This window comes from Ursus americanus, chromosome 2, assembly GCF_024610735.1.
Source record: "Ursus americanus isolate L20-20 chromosome 2, mUrsAme1.1.p, whole genome shotgun sequence".
NCBI lineage: Eukaryota > Metazoa > Chordata > Mammalia > Carnivora > Ursidae > Ursus > Ursus americanus.
In genome coordinates, this window is record NC_142128.1 from 64,250,110 (window position 1) to 64,274,690 (window position 24,581).

General features: G+C 36.0%; 1 protein-coding gene across 1 annotated transcript in view; it reads right to left on the bottom strand.

The window, feature by feature from the left end:
* Positions 1-24,581, bottom strand: part of KCNT2 (potassium sodium-activated channel subfamily T member 2) — a 349,439-nt gene that overhangs the window by 95,019 nt on the left and 229,839 nt on the right. The window contains exons 15-18 of the mRNA XM_045812805.2: positions 14,298-14,447; positions 12,623-12,852; positions 4,085-4,298; positions 793-898 (exon numbers count right to left, since the gene is read on the bottom strand). Coding sequence (XP_045668761.1) covers positions 793-898; positions 4,085-4,298; positions 12,623-12,852; positions 14,298-14,447 — 700 coding nt within the window. The remainder of the gene's footprint in view (positions 1-792; positions 899-4,084; positions 4,299-12,622; positions 12,853-14,297; positions 14,448-24,581) is intronic.

A 24,581-nucleotide genomic window follows, 5' to 3' on the forward strand; every position in this document is an offset into this window, starting at 1 on the left:
TACAGGTCACGCCTAATGGCACTCTTGGGAAAGAGATTCAAAATGCTTGCATTCTTGTAATCTCTCTGTTTTGCATGGCTTCTTTAGAACATCCAAGCAAGGGTGCCTGTGTGGCTCAGTTGGTTAAGCGTCTGCCTTACGCTCAGGTAATGATCCCAGGGTCCTGGGTCCCAAGTCCCACTGAGCAGGGAGCTTGCTTCTCCCTCTGCACCTCCTCCCACTTGTGGGTGCTCTTTCTCTCTCTCTCTCTCAAAAATAAATAAATAAAATTAAAAAAAAAAATAGTACATCCAAGCAAGAATCAAGACCTACAATAAAATCTTCAGGAAAAGAAATAATAACCGCAACACTAATACTAGCTTTCAGTCTAGTCAATAATGAATCTTTGTGGCTAACACAGAGGCAAGCTAATTTCACCATGCCAAGCAATTCCACATTAAGTTTTGAGGCAAAAATGCCTGGCAAAATAAATAGTGCGCATTTTGCCAAGTAATTTTGACAGACTCTGGGTGTTAAGAGTTCATAGGTTTGAGATTCTGGCACCTTTGTTTTCCTCTTTAAAAATACAACTGACTGACTCATCGGGTACTTTAGTAGAAGGGTAAAGCATTTGGGTAATCTTTAGTACAGTTAAGAAAGTACAATTCACCATTTTATGTATTGCATTTACATTTGAAAAGATAATGCTCTTTAAACATATTTTAGTCAACAGACTATACAAAATTATTTAAATATATGTAGTTACAAAATGCCATAATTTCAGTTTTGGAGAAAATAGCAACAATTGCTTACCTTGTCTAGTCTTAAGCAGCAAAATGGCACTTTTTCATGAAGGAGATGACAAAAAGTGGGTGAACTTCCTATATATGGAGAGTAAGGTGGGTAGCCTTTAGCATATCTGTAAAACAATATGAAATATTTGAACTGCCTTGAGTAAAACAAAGTTGGACAATTAAGTTATAGCCATGTGTCTCTATTTTGATAAAGTTAGGGATAACTCTTTATGTTGCAATTACACTTTGATAAAGAAATAGTTAAGAATAGGGTTAAGCAAACTAGGACCCATGGACCAAATCTGGCCTATCAGCTGGTTTTGTGAATTAAAGGTGTTTGTTTTGTTTTTAATTTTAAATGTTTTGGGAAAATATTTTTTAAGTAAATTGTTGGGGAAAAAAAGAACATTTCATGTCACATAAAATTACATGAAATTTGGGGCACCTGGGTGGCTCAGTAGGTTAAGCATTTGCCTTCGGCTCAGGTCATGATCCTGGGGTGTTGGGATTGAGCCCCGCAGTGGGCTCCCTGCTCAGTGGGGAAGCCTACTTCTCCCTCTCCCTCTATGCTCTCTCTCTCAAGTGAATACATTTAAAAAAATTACATGAAAATAAAATGAAAACATCCATAAGAAAAGTTTTCTTAGAACACAACCATGCTCATTCATTTTATGTATTGTCTGTGGGTGTTTCAAAAATAGTTGGATAGGTGTAGCAAAGATTATATGTTCCGTAAAGTCTAAAATATTTATTAGTTGGTTTCTTCCAGAAAAAGTTTGCCATTCCTTGTTTCAAAAGATTTAGATAGATTTTTTTAAATAACAATATTAATTTTTATAAAACACATTTAAAGCAAAATGACTTATTATGATTTACTCCATTAATATTCATTAGTCATGAATGCATAACCACAAAGGAGTAAACAGTTGAGCTAATTATTCAAACACCCATCAAAAACAGAATATTATTGGAATCATGCCTAAAATATTATCAAAGATAAGCATTTGCTGACTTTATGAAAGTGGCCACCTGCATGCACATCACAGCTATATTAATTTTCAGAATAAAACTATCAAAAAGTAGCAGCATAAATGAATATTAAGAAATAAAGCAAAATTTAGTAGAGGCAAAATGCCTTTATCTAATATGAAAACTGTTTTCTCGGTAAAAATTTACCTTCTAAACCAAGAAATTTCAAAGCTAGTTAAACTGTTTTCCAGATGCTATTAGCGAGGAGGGTAAAATGGTGCACATTTAGCAAATGTAGAAGTTGATAATCTCCACTATTATCTCAACATCTTTTTCAGTTTGCTTAAAAAAAAAATCCACCTCTCAATCTTCTCAGAAGGACATGTAAAGAAAAAATTTCAATCACACCACACAACATCATTTCTAGAAATATACTGGCAGTCAAACCTCTCCTTGTTCCCATCAAATATTTCATAAATATATTTGAGTACTATTGATTTCTTGGACAGTGGATTGTGTTCTGTGGGAACATCAAAATTCCTTGTAACAATTTTTTTTAAGTGCGAAGGATTAAAAGAAGGGTTTTTAAAGTTTTAATTGTATTTCAGTTCATTTTAGTTTAATTCAACATTAACTGAACATCTATTTTATGAAAGATATTTGGAGAAGTATTTAAATGGTGTTACCACTGCCACTACTACTACTACTACTACTACTACTACTACTACTACTACACTTCCTAGTAATTATTACTCGTTGAATGCTTACTCAGCACAAAGCAGTTTCCTAAGCACTTCTCCATTTTCTCAATGTCCATCTGAACATTATGAGGCAGTAATTATACTCATTTTACAGACATAGACACTGGTTCATATTGTTTAATCAGTCACTTGCACATAACCAGTACAGGGTGAAACTGACATGGGAAACAAACTCTTTCAGACTCCATTGTCAATGATGAGGGAATAGAAGGCTGGCTGAAGACAAAGCAGAAGCTGACACCCTGCAACCCCCGCCCCCGCCCCATGTATGCAACATTCCTTGGCACTCCTGGCTGCCCTAAAACTAAGGAAAGGACCTGCAGCTCATTGATAGGGACACAGTGATAGTGTAAACAGCCTTGGCTTGACAATAGTGGGGCCTCCAATATCCTGTGAGTCTTCTTTGACATATGAAAGTACTGCAGCCCGGGGCGCCTGGGTGGCTCAGTCGTTAAGTGGCTGCCTTTGGCTCAGGGCGCGATCCTGGCATTATAGGATCGAGCCCCACGTCAGGCTCCTCTGCTATGAGCCTGCTTCTTCCTCTCCCACTCCCCCTGCTTGTGTTCCCTCTCTCGCTGGCTGTCTCTATCTCTGTCAAATAAATAAATAAAAGCTTTAAAAAAAAGAAAAAGAAAGTACTGCAGCTCACTGATAAGGACACAGTGATAGTGTGGACAGCCTTGGCTTGACAGTGGTTGGGCCTCCAGCGTCCTGTGAGTCTTCTTTGACATATGAAAGTGCTTTCTCAGCCTCCTTTTTTCTCACCTCCCCCAACGCCATGGTATATAATCAGCCACCTCTCACAACCCGGGGCAGCAGCTCTTTCTGCCCACGGGTCCTGTCCCTGTGCTTTAATAAACCACCAATTTTGCACCAAAGATGCCTCAAGAATTCTTTCTTGGTCGTTGGCTCCAGACTCCACCCCACTGAACCTCACCTAGATTCTACGACTTCATCAGTCAAGACTGCTAACCACTGTGCTTTCTTCAAAAAATAGCAATATAGTATGTGACTAGGTCATGTAAACAAACCCTCCTGAAGATTAAAATGTGATTAAAAGCATGTACACTGGCACTATGTATTATGGAAGCATAGTAAAGAGAACTAGTACTTCATGTATTCAATCATTCAAAATATTATTGATGCATAACATATGAAAAATAGCTCTGAATGCTAAGATAAGGAAGGGAAGCTTAATGGAGGAAACTTGCACTATATGTCATTGAATAATTGACCAAACTTCAGTATGGACATGGAAGGAAATAAATTAAAAGTAGAAAGTATAATGAATAAAAACACACAATCATGAAAATGCATCCTATATCATGAAAATACTGGTTTATGTATTTTCTTCTTTAAGAATAAAAGATAATTTAGAGAAAACTGATCCTGGAAATCTATGTTGAAGCCAGAAATCTTAAAATACTTTATAAGTAATGAAGATACTGGCTAACAGGAAGGGTGTTTTGGTAGAAGTATGTGGAATTGATTCTAGGATATATAAAATGTAAGGACATTAGTGTCCCATAGTAACACAAATCCCAGTAAATCTTACAACTGTTCTAGAATATCTAAACATACTCTAAGTTTGAGGAAATTTCTTCATCTGGTGTAGTTTCATCTTCTGATTGATCACTTAGAAGATCACATGTTTGAATTGATGATGTATCTGCAACCTCTAAAACGGGAGCAATGCTAGGTCTTCTGATTTCTTTGCTTCCCTCTGTAGGAAGAGACAGGGTGGGGCCACTTGTTGATCTACAGCTTGTGTCTTGCAAGTCTATAGCCACAGTACCTGCAACAAGGAAACATAAAATTCCATCAAAGTATTTGCCACTTAGATGATAATCAACCATTTAATGATCAAAATGAAATACAACCAGTATAACTGGGAAATATATTATTGTTTACCCTTTAATCTTAAAGGTTATTTCTTTCCCATGTGGACATTTTTGCCTACACAGATTTTAAAAATTCTGCATTTGTGCAAAGTGTATTTGCTGAGTCTAGCTCTATCGCACAAAACATAAGATTTGTGAAACCCCGAAATACCTAGGAATTTAAAGTGAAAAAAATTACCTTGTTTCAATTTACGTTTATTTAAAATTAACAAATGAAATTTTGGCCTTTTCAATAGAGTGGATTTCTTATTATATCTTTTCCCCCCATTTTGTTATTATTCTCTTGCTGATTTGTAACCACTTTTTTTATATTAGAACCATTAATATTTTATATTGATTCAACAAATATCTATTGAGTACCTAGTCCACGGCAAACACTATCCTAGGCAGTTGGGATATGCAGGGAATAAGATAATGCTTCTACACATAAGGATTTATCTTTAAAATAACCAAGTAGACAAGTAAATGAAAATGTCATTTTAGATAATGATAAATACCATGCAGAAAATAAAACAAAATGATGTGATAAAGAACAGTGGGGGTTGGGAACAGGAGGAAGAATTAATTTTCACCAGGTGGTCAGGAAGGCTACTCTGAGTCATGACCTTTGATTTTTTACTCAAAAGACAATAGTGAGTACTCAAGATGTGGAAATACCTGGAGGCAATGGCAACAGCAAACCTAAATAGCTTAAGGATTTTGACTACTGGGGGGTTGTCAATAGTAAACAGAAGAAACAAATTCCTTTGTGATTTTTTAAAATGGAATTTCAAAATTAATTTAAACATCAATTTATGGAAAGCTGATATCTCACCCCTTCTGAAGAAAATAAAACAGTCTAACCGATGAGTGCCATCATATTTCTCTACCACTCACTTCATTTACGCACAATACCTGGTCATCCTTCTGAAACCACTTAGACCTCACTTTGTCCCATTCGAAGCAACTATTAAAACACTTCCCTCAAACCTCTGACCTTGTCACCTCCTTTACCATTATAGCAGAAGATTTTAAAGGGGGAATAAAACTAAGGGATTTTAGCATCTCTTTCCTTGTACCATGGAAAGAGAGGTCAGCAACTGATTTCTATTTTATTTATTTATTTAAAGATTTATTTATTTGACAGAGATAGACAGCCAGCGAGAGAGGGAACACAAGCAGGGGAGTGGGAGAGGAAGAAGCAGGCTCCCAGCGGAGTAGCCTGATTTGGGACTCGATCCTGGAACGCCAGGATCACGCCCTGAGCCGAAGGCAGACGACTGCGCTACCCAGGTGCCCCAGCAACTGATTTCTAAAACCTCGGAGGCAATTACAAGTCTTCATAGTAGGAGGGATAAACAGGAAATGTTTTTGAGGGTGAGAGTTGGTAGCACAAGTCTGGTGAGAATATCTGAGTATTCCTCAAAACTGAAATAAATTTTGGGGGTTAAGTTTCAGAGACTTGTACCTCTTCATATACACAAAACTCAGATTAGCGGGAGGGGAAGACTAGTGTGTCTGTAGTTTCTGTAGTTCGTGGGGAAGCCTTCATGTGACGGGCATATATGAACATTGCCAGAACTGCTGTTTCTGAGAAAAAGATGTGGGGACCAACACTCAGCAATTCCAATATCAGAACAATGGTAAAGATTGTTGCCATCAGAAACTCTACGCTCATCGAATTTTTTACCACCATAAATAAGGATTAATCTATAATTAATTCTATCTTTGGGCAAGGGTTGAATGGGGATCCTAGAGAAAATAAGATTAAATTTTCTATTTAGTAGGTATGTGGAATTGATTAAAAATTAAATTTCATAAATTTGATTTACAAAAATAAAGAAAAGCCATGATTTACGGCCTAAGGTTTTAAGTTAAAATCCATATGTATAATATTTATCCTCTGCAGATGACCATATTGTTGAGTTCAGAGAGAAAACAGAACTTATCATAGAAGAAATCCTTCAATTCCCTGACTTCAAACAAACATGAGAGTTTCACCAAACTTTTGTTCCTTTATTTCTGCTTAGAAGGAAACAGAAATACTTCCATTTATGTGAAGTTAATCCCTACTCATATTTTGGGAATTAAATCCCCTCCTGCTTCCTAAGAAATCGTGATCTTTTAACTCTAGTCCCCAAATATATGTGACTCCACATCACCCCCAGCTACCTCTTTAGCATTTTCCTGCCCAACACAGGGAAATTTGGTCACTTCCCAATTATATTGCCAACACAGATACCTGGCCCCAAGCTGGGCATGGGGGATATGATTGTGAGAAAGAATCTAGCAAGGAAGACACAATTCAAAAAGTAGTTACAATTACAGAAACAAGCTCTTCTTTGAACACTTCCTTTCATTAGCAAAAACTGACATCTTCCCCTCAAACCCTTTAAAAAGGTGGTGGGTAAATACCCTCAGTGTTGTGACTGACTCTTTCAGACTCTTTTCCTTTTATTCTTTCTAAAATCCCAGCTTTGTATCCCATATCTTCAGATTCTATCAACACCATCTTTCACTGCTTTGTTTGGTGACTAATCCTATGTCACTCTACTTTTTTCTTAATGTTTCTAGTCAGTTTCTCCGGTGCTATTTGGATTAGTTTGTCAGGACTGTCATAAAGTACTACAGACCAGGTGGCTTCAACAACAGAAATTTATTGCCTCACAGTTTTAGAGGCTGGAAGTCTAAAATCCAAGTGTTGGCAGGTTTGGTTTCTTCTGAAGGCTGTGAGGGAAGGGTCTGTTCCAGGCCTCACTCCTAGGCTGGTAGATGGTCATCTTCTGCCTATGTCTCCTCTCATTATCTTCCTTGGATGTGTCTCTGTGTCCTAATTTCCTCTTCCTATAAGGAAACCAAGCCTAGTGGATTAGAGCCCCCCCTAATGACCTCATTTTAATTTGGTCACCTCTGTAAAGACCTTAGCTCCAATAAAGGTCACATTCTGAGGTACTGGGGGTTGGATTTCAACATAGGAATTTTGGTGGACACAATTCAATTGGTAACACTATTCCTGCCTCATTCAGTGTGTTAAAAACACAAATAGGTAAACCTTCCCACACCCAAGATCTCACTTACTTGAACTCACTAAAGGATTCATTTTCATCCGAGGACCCCTCACTTTGGCACTTTTTAGACCTTGTTATAACCAGTAACAGCCTTGCTGCATTTACTCATTTCACACATTCATTGTCTGACCACTAATATTTCCTATCTTTTCAGGTCATTCTCATTTATGTCTCAACTTCAGCTAAGGTTTTACTCTTCTAAAACTTCTAGTCATGATACCAAGTTTGAATAATCTCCCTCACTCCCTTCATGTTCTGTCTTCTCTTCTTACCCATCTTAAACTCCACTTTTAAGCATTATGATTGTTTGCTTGTGTATACTCTTGGCTCCCTTGCCACATTTTTGCTCTCTTACATTCTTGGCAAAAGCAAACCCTGTTTAAATTCAACTCATACCTACATCAATGCGAATGAATATGCCTGGGTTGCTTAGCAAATGCATTAGTCCCTCCAGTACAATCTCTGTCCTTACTCTTGGCAATTTCTTTATATATGTAGATGTATATTTCATTATACATGTATATGGTCCTTCCAATACTCCAGACTTAGTTCCTTGTCCTTTCTTCCACTAATAGCTTTTTATTCCACCATTCTTTAGCCATTCATTCTCACAGTCTACCTTAGATTTTGTAGTTACCGTTTACTACCCATAAGCTCTATTTCTGTCATTGCATTCTCTGATACATACTTTGCCTCTTCTCCTTCCAACTCTCTCCTTTTTAATTTCCATTGGAATTATAATCTGTGAATCCACTACCTTTTTTGTTTACTTCAACCAAAGATGATTTTTCACTTTGTCACCTAAAGGTAGGGTCCATTTTTATATTCATTCTCTTAAATGTATTCCCAATTGCCTTGCCCTTCTCACTTCCTTGTACATCCACCATGACCACGAAGTCCTTCCTATGCATCCCTTTGCAGCAAAACTTTTTGAGAGACATCAGACCTAGTGTCTCTAATTTGTCTTTACCATTTTGTCATAAACCCCTCTAATCTGACATTTTCTACCACCCCTCCAATGAAAGAGTGATGGTCACTGTTTTGTTAAATTCAATTGCCAGTTTTTAATTCTCATGTTATTTGAGCTATTAGTGGCAGTAGATGTAGCTGATCACTCCATTATCTGGATACACTGGATTCCAGGACGCCACACTCACCAGGTTTTCCTACTTCCTTGCCATGGCTCCTTCTTGGTCTCTTTTGCTGGTTTCTTCTCATCTCCCTGATATTTAATGTTGATTTAGTCTTTTGTCTTTATCCCTTTTCTGTCCATACTCATTTCATCAATGATCTTGTTCAGTCTCATAGCTTTAAATATAATACATAAGCTCAGGAACCCCAAAACTACTTTTTCAGTGTATACCTCTTTCCTGAACTCTAGACTTTAATATCTAACTTCCTGTTTTCCATCTTCCTCTCAATGTCTAACAAACATTTGAAGTTCAGTGTGTCTCAAACTGAACTTTTTACCCCCCTTTCCCACCAAATCTGCTTTCCCTATCTCAATGGATGGCCATTCCCTTTTTCCAGTTGCTTAAACCAAAAACCTTGGGGTTCTTCACCCTTTTCTTTTTCTCATAGTTTACTTTCAATCATCAGTGAATCCTGGTACTCGATATTCAAAGTATACCCAGAATTTTCTCCTTCCTACCACCTCCACTTGAAAATACTCTGGGTCCTTGGACCAAAACAAGGACCTCAATAGCAGCCAAAGTGATTACATTAAAACATAGGTTAGCATAGGTGAGATCATGCCATTGCTCTGCTTAAAACTTGCAATGACTTTTCTTTCATTCAGAGTAGAAACAATAATCCTTACTTTGAGTTTAAAAGCCTGAACACAATCTGTCTTGTTTTACCACTTCCACCTCATGTCCTATAACCAATCATTGCTCACTGTGTTTGAACCACAAGAACTTTTTTACTGTTCCTGGAACACCAAATCAGGTTTCCCATAAAGCCTTTGTAGTAGCTATTATCTGTCAGCAATGCTCTTCCTCCAGACATCCACAGGGCTAATTCTACATTTTTTTCAAGTATTTTCTCAAGTATTACCTTTTCAATGAGGCTTGCTAACCACCTCATTTAAAAATTCAGTCTCTCCAGAATTCATAAACGCTTTTACTAGCTCAGTTGCCTTCTTTCTTTTTTCTTATTACTTATCACCTTCTAAAACCCTAATATATCTCCTTATTTTTTTAATGTGTTGTTTATTGCCAGTCTTCCCTATGATAGAACATTAGATCTGTGAGCTAGGGATCTTCATCTATTTGTTCACTAATTTATCACAAATACTGATAAGAGTGTCTGGCACATATTAGGTGCTCAGTAAGTAATGGTCAATAATGGAAAAAATGAGTAGGACTTCTATAAAAAAAATAATACGCTATGTCAATGACAAACAGGGTTACCTAACACAGTCCAAGCAGGGCCATGGAATATGCCTCAAAAAGAATGATACTGAGACTGAGATACAAAGGATTAGAAGTAGTTACCAGGTAAAGTTGGGGGCTGGGGGATAGATCTTGTCAGAAGAAACTTCATGTGTTAAGGTCCACTGGTGAAAAACCATTAGTGAAAGTTGAGAGGAATTTAGTACTAATGGAACTTAGGAATGTGACTGAAGGGATAGTAAAATACAGGACTAGAAAATTAAGGTAGAATTATTTAAAAAAAAGAAAATAAAACTTTAAAGTGACCTTGTGATTTATCTTCTAAAGTAGGATACTCTTGAGAGTCAACGGGGGCAGTCTTCAATAACGACACCAGGACAATGTATATAAACTGGGACTGTCCTGGGACAACTGGGAATGCCTTGTGCAAACAAGAAATTTTGGCCATCCAAATAATAAGCCATGTAATATTATAAAATTTAGATTTTTTTCCCTTGGATAATAAGAAGCAATTCAAATTATTTTTTTAAAGATTTATTTATTTTAAAGACAAAAAGAGAGAGCACACACATGCGGGGACAGGACAGAGAGAGAGGAAGAGACTCTCAAGCAGACTCCCCACTAAGCACAGAACCCAATGTGGGACTTGATCTCACAATCCTGAGATCATGACCTGAGCTGAAATCAAGAGTCTGATACTTAAACAACTGAGCCACCCAGGCGCTCCAGCAATTCAAATGATTAATGCAGGAGAATGACACCATCAAAATTATATAAAAATTATAATTCTGGTTGCAAGGTGGAGAAGAGTACTTCAGCATGGAAGCATGGAGAGAAGCTTGGTGGGAGGGGGTGATGCTGCAGCTGAGGGGAAGGATGATGGACATTCAGACCATGATCACACAGACAGTGGGCAGAAAGAAGGGAATGACTTTTAGGGATACTTGATAATCTGATTTAATAGAATTGGGTGAATTCTGAGGTATGAGAGGAGAGTAACAGTGAAAAGTCAGAATTGTGACTTTACAAATTATAATGTGTCATCTGTTTTTTAGACAAAAAATGGAGCAGGAAGTAGTTCTGAATGAAGGCAGAAAGATTAGTTCAATTTGAATGTGCAGTGTTGGTTTTTCCTGTAAGGCATCCAGAGAGAAAAAAATAACCAGTATATTGTTGTGAAGAGAAGTTTAAGTTAATGATTTACATAAGAAAAGCATCAATTTTTGGAGGGCAAGTCAATCTGTGGGAGCAGAAGAACATGGTCAATACCATCCTATGCTGTGAAGATGTCCACTGGATTTAGTGACAGAGTGGTGGCTTTGCCAGAGTGGTGATAGAATGACTACAGATTTCAGACTAAACTGGGCAGAGGCATGAGGGGACAATAAGATATCAAGCTAGCAACTGAAGACAACTATTTCAAGGAATATACCTGTGAAGATGTCAAGCCAAGAGGTCCAGGTGTGTGTGTGTGTGTGTGTGTGTGTGTGTGTCTGTGTGCATGTGTGTGTGTGTAGATACAAAGAAAGAGACACATAGAGACAGAGACAGAGAGACAAAGTAGGAGAAATGAGCTGATGATTTTGAAAAAAAAAATAAAGTTAGGTAATAAGGATGAAATTAAAATAAAAAGTGAGGTCCCAGAGGAGGTAGTAAGTGAAGTCATTACTATTAAAATGTTAAAAGGTGGGGCACCTGGGTGTCTCAGTCGGTTAAGTGTCCACATCTTGGTTTTGGCTCAGGTAATGATCTCAGCATTGTGAGATCGAGCCCTATGTCAGGCTCTATACCCAGCTTGAGATTCTTTCCCCCTCCCTCTTCTTCCTCCTTTGCTCCTTCCCCCTCTTGCTTGCTCTCTTTTTAAAACAAACAAATAAATAAAATCTTTAAAAAATATTAAAAGTTAAAAGAAAGGACACATTATCTTTGGGACAAAAACTAATGTTTGTAGGTTCGTACTTCTATGTCATAAAAGCCAAGTCCAATGGTGAGAATGAGATGGAGGATGGAAGAAGAGTTTTGAGAAAAACAGAATATTTGAAATAGCCTCTGTTGATAACTGCATAGAGAACTTACAAAAGAACTATAAAAGTGTCATGTGCTTATATTCTGATCAGAAATATGAACTAATTGTTGACAATTTTGAATTAACTTAATTTCTTTTTTTTTTAAGATTTTATTTATTTATTTGTCAGAGAGACAGAGAGAGAGAGAGAGTGAGAGAAAGACAACACAAGCAGGGGGAGTGGCAGGCAGAGGGAGAAGAAGGAAGGGAGGGACTTGCTTCCAAGACCCTGGGATCATGACCTGAGCCAAAAGAAGATGCTAAACGGACTGAGCTACTCAGGCATCCCAAATTAGTTTTATTTCTTCCAATTTAACAGCTTAGAAACTTTGTTCTGTATATTTAGTTACACCAAGTTACACCAATTAGTTTCTAAGTTTGATTTTGATATTTTAACAAACATTGAAGGATATTTATTATGCCTTTTAAAGAAAGAAACTAGGGCACTTGGGTGGCTCAGTCAGTTAAGCGTCTGCTTTTGGCTCAGGTCATGATCTCAGGGTCATGCACATATATATGCATAGGGCTCTCCATTCAGCAGGGTGTCTGCTTTTCCCTCTCCCTCTGTGATCTCTCTCGCTCTCTCTCAAATAAATAAAATCTTTAAAAAAGAAAGAAAGAGAAAGAGAGAAAGAAAGAAAGAAAGAGAGAAAGAATGAGAGAAAGAAAGAAAGAGAGAAACTAGTGATATTTTCAAATTTATTTATACTTACCCATGCTGGCAATTATGCTATGTACAGGTAATCGAGAAGGTCCATGATAAAATGACCTTGGTACATTGCTTCTTTTCTGCTGGTCTTGGTTTTTAAATGCTGAATTCTCTTCTTTGGTAATATTAATATAAAAACATATATCTGTGGCATTCATAATATATCGAGGACCTGGATTCAGCAAAATGTTTTTATTATCCTCCCTCCGAACACCAATCAAGCAGACGCCAAACCTTAATTTAAAAAAATAAATAAAAGTTTAAGAATTGTAATTCAGCAAAGCTCTTACATTTTTTGTTTGTTTTTAAGTTTGCATATGTAAGAAAATTAGTAAACTATTATAAGGCAGAGGAAAATTAAAACCCCAAATTGGAGCATTTTAAAGCTTGAAAAGATCCTGAAAGTTCAAGACTCAAGACTCTCAAGACCAAAAAAAAAAAAAAAAAGACTCTTGAGACCTTGAGACTCTCAAAACTTTACTGTTTTTCCAGGAAAAGAAACTATGTCCTTAGTGTGTAGTGAAATCAATTTAGTTGATTATGACATATGTACTTTTTTTAAAATAAAGAATAGAAAAAAAGATAATGGAAAACATCAGGATGTGTATCATTAGTAAGGGTAAGAATTTATAATAAATTTTGTGTGTGTGCATATTTTGAGTCTCACCAGAAATGTATATTTTCACTTGGTCAAAAAATATAAAAGCGTATTACTTTAGTCAAAAATGCTTAAAAGTCATTGGCCTAAAGAAAAAGAAACTTACTCAGGGTCACATGAGAAAAAAATCAGGGTCCCTAAATTTCTTTTAGTTCTGTTTCTACCATATTTGGTTTACTCTGAATTTTAGAAAAAAAAATTAATAGTCTGAATAGGTGCATAGCTTAATTGGGAGAAACATCAATCACTAAATGTAATAGATATCAAAAATTTCCTTTATACTATTTCAGGTTATGTTCCAAACACAAAATGTCCTGAATGTTTTTACTTCAATATGTCTTACAGTGTTACAAATGAATCGAGCTTAAAAATATTTTTTAAACATCAAAAGTATACGTATGGATAGAATCATATTGAGAATTATAGTGGAATACATTAAATATTACATTAGGGGAATATCCTAGATATATATACAAACCTTAAAAATGTTATATCAATAATTATAAAACTGATAATTTTCCACTTTCATTATAAACATACATTTTTATTTCTTTAGTCAATTATTTTTCCCAAAAGGAAAATTATTATGTTCCATGTTTGAATTAGAAGGTACTGTTGTTTACTTTTTAATTTATTTCTCTGCCCAAAGCAAGTTTTTTTAAACGTCTAGATTTTACAAATGTTATTATGACTTTGTTGATTTTTAATCAGCACTTTAAAATTAGATCTCTAAAGAAGATTCATTTTCATATATTTTTGAATTCTTAATGGATTATAATATTTTAAAGATGACTTAAAAGTTACTAAAGTCAATATTCCTACTAAATTATACTTTATACCTAACACTCTTAACGTGTAAAGACCCTACAGAGGTTCAGAGTTCAAATGTCTCAATAATTATGTTAAAAATTCCAGAATACTTGCAGCTTGTGAGCACCAATATGGGCTGTAGTTTAGAAAACTGTGTTTAAAAGGGATGATTGATTTATATTTTAAGTCCACTCTGGAAGCAGAAACATACTTTTTGTGTGCATGAAAAGAAGCATATGTAAAACTCTTTCCTTCATATTCAGCAAAAAATGTACTTTCTTCCAAAACAATGTGATACACTTCATTGCCAGAGCATCGACCGTACATCTTCTGCCACTGTTCTGGCGACTGCTGGCCTTCTCTGCAACAAAAGCACACACACATACACACACACAAAGAGGAAAACGGGCAGTGAATGCAGTTAAAAAGGCAGTTTTCATACGTAATCTGGTTTCCCTACAGGAAGAATCGGTGAGCACAGTTCAAAGAAGTCTATGTGTGGGGCTCTAAATGATGATATTATTTACAAATACTTACAAAGAATTACTACAGAAATTTTGAAACGAACACCATATATGAATTTGAAAGACGGCAGATCCCTAGGAAGTAGTTCTTCATAATCCAGTTAACGAAAGCATGTATCCTGACTGTGAACCAATAAGATAAAGCATTTCATTCTAATTTCTGTTTATGTATGTCCTGTCATGCACGTCCTATATAGTACACTTGTTTTATAGTCTAAATAAATAAATAAATAGTGTGGCCCACTTCATCTCATTTAGGATACTTGTTTGGTCCTGGTAGGTGACTGATTTGGCTTTGTATTTATAATTATAAATACACACATGTCAACTTATCAATTTGATTTCACAGAAAATATACTCTTAATTTCTGTCCATATCATAGCAATGGTTTTCTTCCACTTGTGTAGCAGTTAAGAAAAAATACCTCTTCACGATAAAACGGTCTTCAAAGAGATCCCCAGAAGTATTTTTTAAAAGAATGTAAGTTTATCACAGAAAGTAGAGTTTGTATTTTCTGCAATGTTCTGCTTGGTGGCCTTAGAAATAAATAAATAAATAAATAAATAAATAAATAAATAAATAAATAAACAAATAAATAAATAAATAGATAGATAAATAAAATAAAAAAGTCAACCTATGAAAAATGAATTGTGAATATATTCTTTCCCATTTTTTATAGTAAATTTAACTTTTTCTGAATAAAGCTTATGGAGTCTATAAATACAAGAAATGCATTTTAAAAAGGAAAGTGATATATAAATATCAAAATATTTCATCATAATGTCTGTAGATTCTGAATGGATAAAAGCAGATAACAAATCATATCTATCATACTTAGGGTTTAAAAAACCATTTTAGGGGTGCCTCGGTGGCACAGTCGTTAAGCGTCTGCCTTCGGCTCAGGGCCTGATCCCAGCGTTCTGGGATCGAGCCCCACGTCAGGCTCCTCCACTGGGAGCCTGCTTCTTCCTCTCCCACTCCTCCTGCTTGCATTCCCTCTCTCACTGGCTGTCTCTCTCTGTCAAATAAATAAATAAAATCTTTAAAAAAAATAAAAATAAAAAAACATTTTAAAATATGAGTTTTATCTAAAGGATTATTAAAGATAATACATTTATTAATATTTTCAAAGAGTCAATAAATTTTTAAAATCACATATTTTCCAGGTATGCTTAACTTTACTTCATTCTTTCTTAATTGTGGTTAAGAGTCAATTAAGAGTCAAAAGCACATGGGGTGCCTGGGTGGCTTAGTTGGTTGAACTTTGAACACTAGACTCTTGATTTCGGCTCAGGTCATGATCTCAGGGTCATGATCTTGAGCCCTACCTTGAGCCCTGCTTCCAGCTCTGTGCTGGGGTATGGGGGGTGGTGCTTGAGATTGTCTCCCTTCCCCTCCCCCTCCCCCACTCATGCATGTGTGCATGCGTGCGCTCTCTCTCTCTAAAATAAATAAAGAAAACCTTAAAAAAAAAAAAAGAGTCAAGGGCTTGGACCCTGAAGTCTGATCACCTGATCTGAATCTTAATTCTGCAACCTCGAGTTGTTAAGTAACTTCTGAGTGATTCTCTACCTCTTCTGTGAAAAATAGCACCAGCCTCACTGGGTTAGATAAAATGAAGTAATACAAACAAGTCACTCAGCAGTTGTTGGGACCATAGTAATCACTCAGTAAATGTTAGCTTCCACTATTTTGCTTTACACCTTCCTCATTGATAAATTTTGGAGCCAATTTCAACATGTCTAGTCAACCTACACTAACACTCCTAAAACCTTTACTCATTTTTCTTTAATGTTAATATGTTTTTGGAAATAGGAAAATAAAATAAAACAGACCACTTCTGACTATTGACTGTGTCTGGAGATACCTAACTACTACTTCTCAAGAATAATTTTTCCTGGTGGAGAAAACATTCCCTTTGGCAAACAAAAATAAAATTGTCTTTGTTATGCTCTATAGTCTTCTTGGCAAGATGATACTTGGCATAGATAGATTCCTTTTAAAGGGCTGGAAATGTAAGAGAAGATGACAGTAATTCATCAGGGTTTGTTTGAGATCCAAAAGGTAGCATGGAGTGAAATCACTGTCACACAGGGGTACTAAAAGCTATTCAAGAGAATCATAAATCTAAGTCCAGGGGCTGAAATGGGCATACAATGATGTAACTTGGAAGCGAACAGAAAAGGAGGATTAGACAAGGACATTTCAGGTGGATTTCCCTAAATCATTTGCTTGTTCTCATACTATTTTATGCTTCCACCTCCAGAAGACCTCTTTATGTTCTTCAAATATCCCGAATAGGTAACCAAGAATCTTTAAATTCTGCTGATTGTAAATACACAAAATTTTCTCCTTTTAGCTCGTGTTAATTGTTTGAGAAATGTAGGAAATTAGTAATGTCATTTAATACTAATGGCTATGTCCAGTTCCCACTTATTAATCCCTACATGAAATATTCATCGAGCACTCATGCTGTGTCAGGGAGAGCTCCAGATTCAAAAAGTTATGGCAGTTAACAAACAAGACAAAAATGTTTTCTTGTTTGGAGGCTCTAGTGAAGGAAGACTGACAATAAAAGAAGCAAACTGTGTTATGTGTTAGGAGTGAGAAGTGATAGAAAAATCAAAGAGGGAAATAATTTTGGGGAGTGAACTGGAATGTAAATGGTATAGTTGAGGAAGGCATCACTGAGAGGTTGACATTTGAGTAAAAGTTTTCAAGAGTTGTAGAGGCAACCACATGGGTACCCAGGATAATATTGGTCCAGCAGAAGTAGCCACGAGTACTTTCCTGAGGCAGAGGAATAACTGACATGGCTAAGGAAAAGCAAGGAGGCCAGTTTAGCTGGAGTTGAGGGAGGAGAAAAAAATGAGGCCAGAAAGGTAACAGGGAAGGGAGAGGGGTCACATAGAGATTTATAAAAGTCTACAATGACTTGGACCTGTACTTGGGATGATTTGGCAGCCACTGGAGGATTTCAAAGATGGGTGCAAAAGATTCTGACTTAAAGTTTACAAAAATGCCCCTAGGTTATGGTGCTGAGAAGAGATTAAAGAAGAGTTAATGACCAATGAGGAGGTTACTGCAAAGATCCACGAGATGATAATAGTTTGGACCAGACTAGACTTGGTCCTGAATGTAGACCAGAAAGGATTTGCTAATGGAAGAGGATAAAAATCTTAAGTATCCATGTCCATCAGAAATATGGATGGATAGATAAATAAATGAATAAATAAACGAATAAATAAATAAGTCAATGAAATCCATACAGGTAAGAGTGAAAATGTAAGCACTACTGCTTATAAAACATCATGGAGAAATCTCATAAAAGAAGTGATTTGGGATGTGTCATTTAGCTAACTAGGTCCTAGAAAGAAAAAAGTCAATCAGAGATAGTATATGTAGGCTTCAGAAACATTTGGAATGTTTATGTTTTAAATCTGAAATGCTAGGTACATGAATGTTCATGATAATATCCTTATAACGTGCTAATGTATGAAATATTTCTAATTGCATCACAAAAAAGAAAAACAGGTCTAACTCAAAAAGAAATTTGTAACTCATGTTCATTGCAGCACTGTTTACCTTAGGCAAGACAGGGAAACAACTGAAGTATTTGTAGATGGATGAATGAATAAAGAAAATGTGGAGTAAATATATATAATGAATTACCATCTAGGTATAAAAAGGAAATCCTGCCATTTGTGACAACGTGGATGGACCCTGAAGATAATAGCTCAGTGAAATAAGTCAGACCAAGAAACATCATACGATTTCATTTATATGTAGAATTAAAAAAAACAGAAACAAAAAATGAACTCAGAGATTTAGAGAACAGCCTAGTGGTTGCCAGAGGGGGGAGGTGAGGAGGTGGGTGAAATGGGTGAAAATGAGCAAAAAGTCCAAACTTTTAGTTGTAAAATAAGTAAGTCCTGGGAATATAATGCACAGCATAGTAACTATAGTTAATAATACTGTGTTATATATTTGAAAGCTACTAACAGAGTAAATCTTAAAAGTTCTGCTTACAAGGAAAAAAATTATAAGTATGTGTGATGATGGATGGACTTATTGTCATGATGCTTTTTCTTTCTCTCTCTCTTTCTCTAAATATATACATATATGTATATATACACATAATTCTATATAGAATTACTATAGTGTACACCTGAAACTAATGTAATGTTACATGCCAACTATTTCTGAATTTTTAAAAAGGGCGTTTTATGGCCTATAGATGTGTAAAAAAGACTTGTCTTCAACTTACTATTCTACCTAAATTTTCTCTTGGTCTTATCTTACTTTATGTTTCTAGGCAGAATTAATTCAAGATTATTTTTGAATGGAGGAAAACAATCACATAAATAAAAAGATATTTCCAAACGTCTTATATAAGAGAATTCTTTAATTCCACCATCTAAGTGGCTCTGAAACTCACCACTTGTCTCTTTCTCCATCAATTCTTACACTCTTAAAATAGTCCTAACCCATCTTCTTGCCTCCTTGCCTCCAGTATTGGCCATTACAAATCAATTTATGGTGCTGTCATAAGAGTAAATTTCAAAATCTCAAATCAGTTCATGTTATTTTTCTGTTGAAAATGTTTAAAGGACTTCCTCCTTCCATTTTAAAATGGTGAACCTCCTTATCATCATTACAAAGCCCTCCTGATCTATGCTGTGCCTGTCTTTCTAATTTCTTTTGTTACTTCTGTCTTCTTTCTCTTGTGTGCTCCAGCCATGAGCATTCCTTAATTTACCCTGAACAAGAAACTCTTTCTTATCCTTTGGCCTTTTCACAATGTTGTTCCTTCTATCTCCTACACTCTACTCATTCTTTGACCTACAGCTTACTCATTTCTTTCTCAGCTTTGCAGGGCTGTACTTTTTTCATGATACTATAACCCTAAATTGTATTAATTACTCCTTAATGTCTTGCTTACCCTGTGAAATAAGCCACATGAGGAAACGGATCATGTCTTGTTTACCGCTGTATTTTTGAGACCCTGACATCCATTCTGACACAGAGTAAGTGCTTAATAAATGTTTGGTTAAATGAGCAAAGAATAATCTAACAATGTTCTTCATGCTTAATTACTAAATGTTCAGCTTTCCTAACTATATAATACCTGTCTCCTTCACCAGAATCATTCTTCAGGTCTAACCAACTACTTTTCCTATGATGAATTTCTCATTAGAACTAGAAAAAAAAATCACTGAGTTCCTCAATCGCTAATGGACATGAAATAAATTTAACCTCAGCAACAGTAAAAACACAAAAGATATTAGGGACAAAAAGAACAGAATGGAAAGCTTAGTGAAAATTACAAAAAGCCATTTAATGAAGATTTAAGATGTGTTTACATTAATCAAATGAACTTTTGGAGAAAATAACTGGCTTGTGCATTTATTGTCAACCTCAAAGTATACTCCAACCTGTAAAATAGTACAGTCTAATTTATTTCATACCCTTTTAAGGCTGCTCTACCATTTTCACTGAAAACTCAATGGTAATCTGTCCTTCTTAGGCAGGTTTATGTCTATCTTCATTTTCAAAATAATTGACAGCTCCAGCTGCTTATAAAGGTATTAGCAGAAAAAGAAAGAAAACAATAATAAGAATATGAAAATTACATGGATTATGGAATATCAGTATATGCTTGATACTTGAAAGAACTCTTTGAGATGTCTATTCCCCTAAATAAAGGGACATGCTATAGAATTCATGCACCCAAAACCATAGACATGACAGCCTTGGAAAAACTTTGATGAGGCAACTTATAAGGACACAAAGCTTGTGTCTGAATTTCAAACACTACACAAATGTCTAAGTGAGAAAAAAATTTTTTATAAACGGAAGTGGAAGGAAAGATGATTGCTTAAGAGAAAGGGAAAAAAAATGTCTAGTCAAATAAATTACAAACCCCACATCAAAGTCTTCAAGAGCTTGTAGCCTGCAATCATGTCCTGTCAATTCCCCCATTTCTGTGACATAATAATGTCTTGGGTGAGTACCTTTCTTTCAAATAATGTTCAGTTATTAAAAAGCTCAGTTCCACCCAATCTGAAACTCCAGTCTTACCATCTCAGGCTTATTCTCCCTGGGATATTGCTACTCTTCAAAGTAACTCTACCTGGTCATCACCATCCTCTATGAAGGGTTCTTATAGGCACACGTGAATACCCTTTATGGGGAGTGTGGAGTGAGCCTCGGTATATGATCACTGGTAAGCAAGAAACTCTCTTCCACTTTCCCTCATCTTATTTCCCGGTGGTACATCTTGAGTTTTCTTACATTGTGGCCAACACACTTAGATGGGGTACCAGAAATATGGCTCAAATCTTTTTAAGCTATCAATTGTGCTGTGGAAAACCCATGTGTGGGACTGAAGGATGCTGTCTAGCTCTATCATTTTTCTCTAATTCTTTATTCCTCATGTTCAAATAATCACAGGAAACTATATAAGCAAATGTCTAACTAGGGAGCAAGATGCTAGTTCCCACTTCCTGCAGAAATTCCTATTCTCCATGAGTGATAGGTAATTCTTTTGTACTTTCGCTCACGTGGCTGGGGGTAGGTGCAAGAGTACTGTGCTACTCTATCCATTCCCCTCTCTGATCTTATCTATGGAAAGGTGAGGAGAATTGACAACTGGATACTCGACTATTCTTTGTCCTCAATTTTGAGTTATAGTTACCAATTCTGAGACATGAAAAGTCCCTCTCAATATAATAAGTATTAGTTTAAAAAAAGTATGTTTGTTCTATTCTGTTTATTTTTCCCAAGTTATAAATATCATTTGGTCCAGTTAACTTCCTGATGGTGCATAAATCAATTTTGACAACTGAACTTATTTTTCTTTTAAATGCAAGTATCACATTCCTCATTAATCTATGATTACACCTTCAAGGAAAATGGGTATTTATTGCCAGAAAGCAAATTAACTCACATACCAACCTGCTGTGCTTCAACACGACCAACAGAGTGGATGGAGGACTAGTGAGTAAGTACTTGGGTCTGCTCTTTGTAGAAATGTATTTTAATACAGGCCTCTGAATACAGTAAAAGAAACTTTTGTAATTTTGCTTTTTAAAAGTTTCCCCACATCAAATTTTCACAAAAGAAAGGAAAAAAAAGGATTTAACTGGAATTTCTTGTTCCAGATACAATAAGTTGAAATTGTGTTATTGAATTGTATTATGGTACTCTGCTCAGTAATATAGCTGGCATTAAAAAAACGAAAGAAGGGGAGCCTGGGTGGCTCAGTTGGTTGAGCTGCCAACTTGCTTTTGGCTCAGGTCAAGGTAAGAATGAGCTCCATGTTGGGCTCCATGCTCAGCAGGGAGTCTGCTTGATATTCTCTCCCTCTGCCTCTCCGCGCCCCCCCCCCCCGCCCGTGCACGCAGGCATGCACTCTCTCACTCTCAAATAAATAAATAAATAAATAAATAAATAAATAAATAAATCTTCAAAAAAGTGTTCTGAAAATAAAACAAAACAACACCAACAACCAAATACAAACAAAAGCAGCATAAAACCTTATTCTACTGGCAAATTCCTATTTTTTTTTTAAAGATTTTATTTATTTATTTGACAGAGATAGAGACAGCCAGCGAGAGAGGGAACACAAGCAGGGGGAGTGGGAGAGGAAGAAGCAGGCTCATAGTGGAGGAGACTGACGTGGGGCTCGATCCCGGAACGCCGGGATCACGCCCTGAGCCGAAGGCAGATGCTTAACCGCTGTGCCACCCAGGCGCCCCAAATTCCTATTTTTTATAAAGATGTATGGCATTTTGTTTTTTGGGATTTTTTCTGAAAACTTATACTAGTCACTTCTAGAAAATAAAATTTGATTTTACTTTTTTTTTTTTTTAAAGATTTTATTTATTTATTTGACAGAGAGAGACAGCCAGCGAGAGAGGGAACACAAGCAGGGGGAGTGGGAGAGGAAGAAGCAGGCTCATAGTGGAGGAGACTGACGTGGGGCTCGATCCCGGAACGCCGGGATCACGCCCTGAGCCGAAGGCAGATGCTTAACCGCTGTGCCACCCAGGCGCCCCAAATTCCTATTTTTTATAAAGATGTATGGCATTTTGTTTTTTGGGATTTTTTCTGAAAACTTATACTAGTCACTTCTAGAAAATAAAATTTGATTTTACTTTTTTTTTTTTTTAAAGATTTTATTTATTTATTTGACAGAGAGAGACAGCCAGCGAGAGAGGGAACACAAGCAGGGGGAGTGGGAGAGGAAGAAGCAGGCTCATAGTGGAGGAGACTGATGTGGGGCTCGATCCCGGAATGCCGGGATCACGCCCTGAGCTGAAGGCAGATGCTTAACTGCTGTGCCACCCAGGCGCCCCAAATTCCTATTTTTTATAAAGATGTATGGCATTTTGTTTTTTGGGATTTTTTCTGAAAACTTATACTAGTCACTTCTAGAAAATAAAATTTGATTTTACTTTTATATTGTCTCTATGCATACGAGGATACCACCAAACTATAGGTAAACTCAAGAATAAGCATGGTATTATTAAGTACTACCTTCAAGGTTATAAAATGTAATTATTAGTAGGAAACCACCTCTTTCACAATATTATGTTTGTTGTCTTAAACACCTCTGCATTTTAATCATTGGATTTAGTTTTGCTGGTATATTTTGTTCTCTTCAATCCTGAATAATGTAGCTAAATATACAGTAAATGATCAGTTTCAGATTCACCAAAATTGACACAGATCACCAAATTAGTTATTTTTATATACTTATTTTGGTTATCAAACTAAATTATTTTCACATCAGTGAGAATAAAGAGCACCTTGTCACAGGGATTTTTGATATAAAATCCATTCTTTGCTATGTAATAAAAGACTTTACATATATCTAGGTGGAAATTTTTGCCTTAGGAAAAGAATGTCATTTAGATTCATACTTGAAATGTTAAATAAAATAAAATTTCCTTATTGATGCTTCATTTTAAAGATTAGGTTTTGTTTTTCTTTTTTAAGATTTTATTTATTTGACAGAGAGAGACATAGTGAGAGAGGGAACACAAGCAGGGGAAGTGGGAGAAGGAGAAGCAGGCTTCCCGCTGAGTAGGGAGCCTGATGAGGGGCTCGATTCCAGGACCCTGGGATCACACCCTGAGCAGAAGGCAGACGCTTAACAAATGAACCACTCAGGCGCCCCAAGATTAGGTATTTACTACTTCATTATATTGATTAAAAGTAGATTTAAAACTCAAAGTCTTAAATCTAATTAAAATTAATACACTTTATTTAATTCTATACACTTGTATTTCCCCAATTTAATATCTGCTTGGTTGCACATAGTTGTTTATATTCTTTACATGGTGCTTTTCTGCAAACACACATGAACTGCATTAATTCATAATGGTCCTGAACTGTTACATTACTTAAATATCAAATTATTTAAATGATATTACAATCTTGCCTTTACTATTAATGTCAGGAATCTACAGTTAACACTGTAGGCCAAAGAAAAGATTTTGACAAATTGTAGGCTGTGTCACTGGAAACATAATCGTAATTCATGGGTGGAGAGGGTATATTAGAGTATACAGAAGCTTGCAAAACAGGGGAGTTTCAAAAGAAACAGCTAACACACAACTCTGATGAACATTTATTCTTGCTAGTCTGCAGACAGAACTGACATACAAGTATGGGTATCTTATCTAAGAAGGAAAGTATTCAAGATCTCTAAATAGAAAAAGTAATAAAACACAAGATTATGATGCCTCAGTCTACTAGGAAGAGGCTTATGTATTCCTACTCACCATACATCAAAACAGAAATCTGAGTTCTAAGATTAAATCAAGATAGTGTTTGCTAATCAATTTTCTACCGCTAGATGGAACTGGAAAGCTATTTGCCATTCTCAGGACAGGAAAAAATTGTTGTGGTGGTGGAGAAAACAGAAAAATACCATATAGCTTTCAAACATTATTAATAGTGAA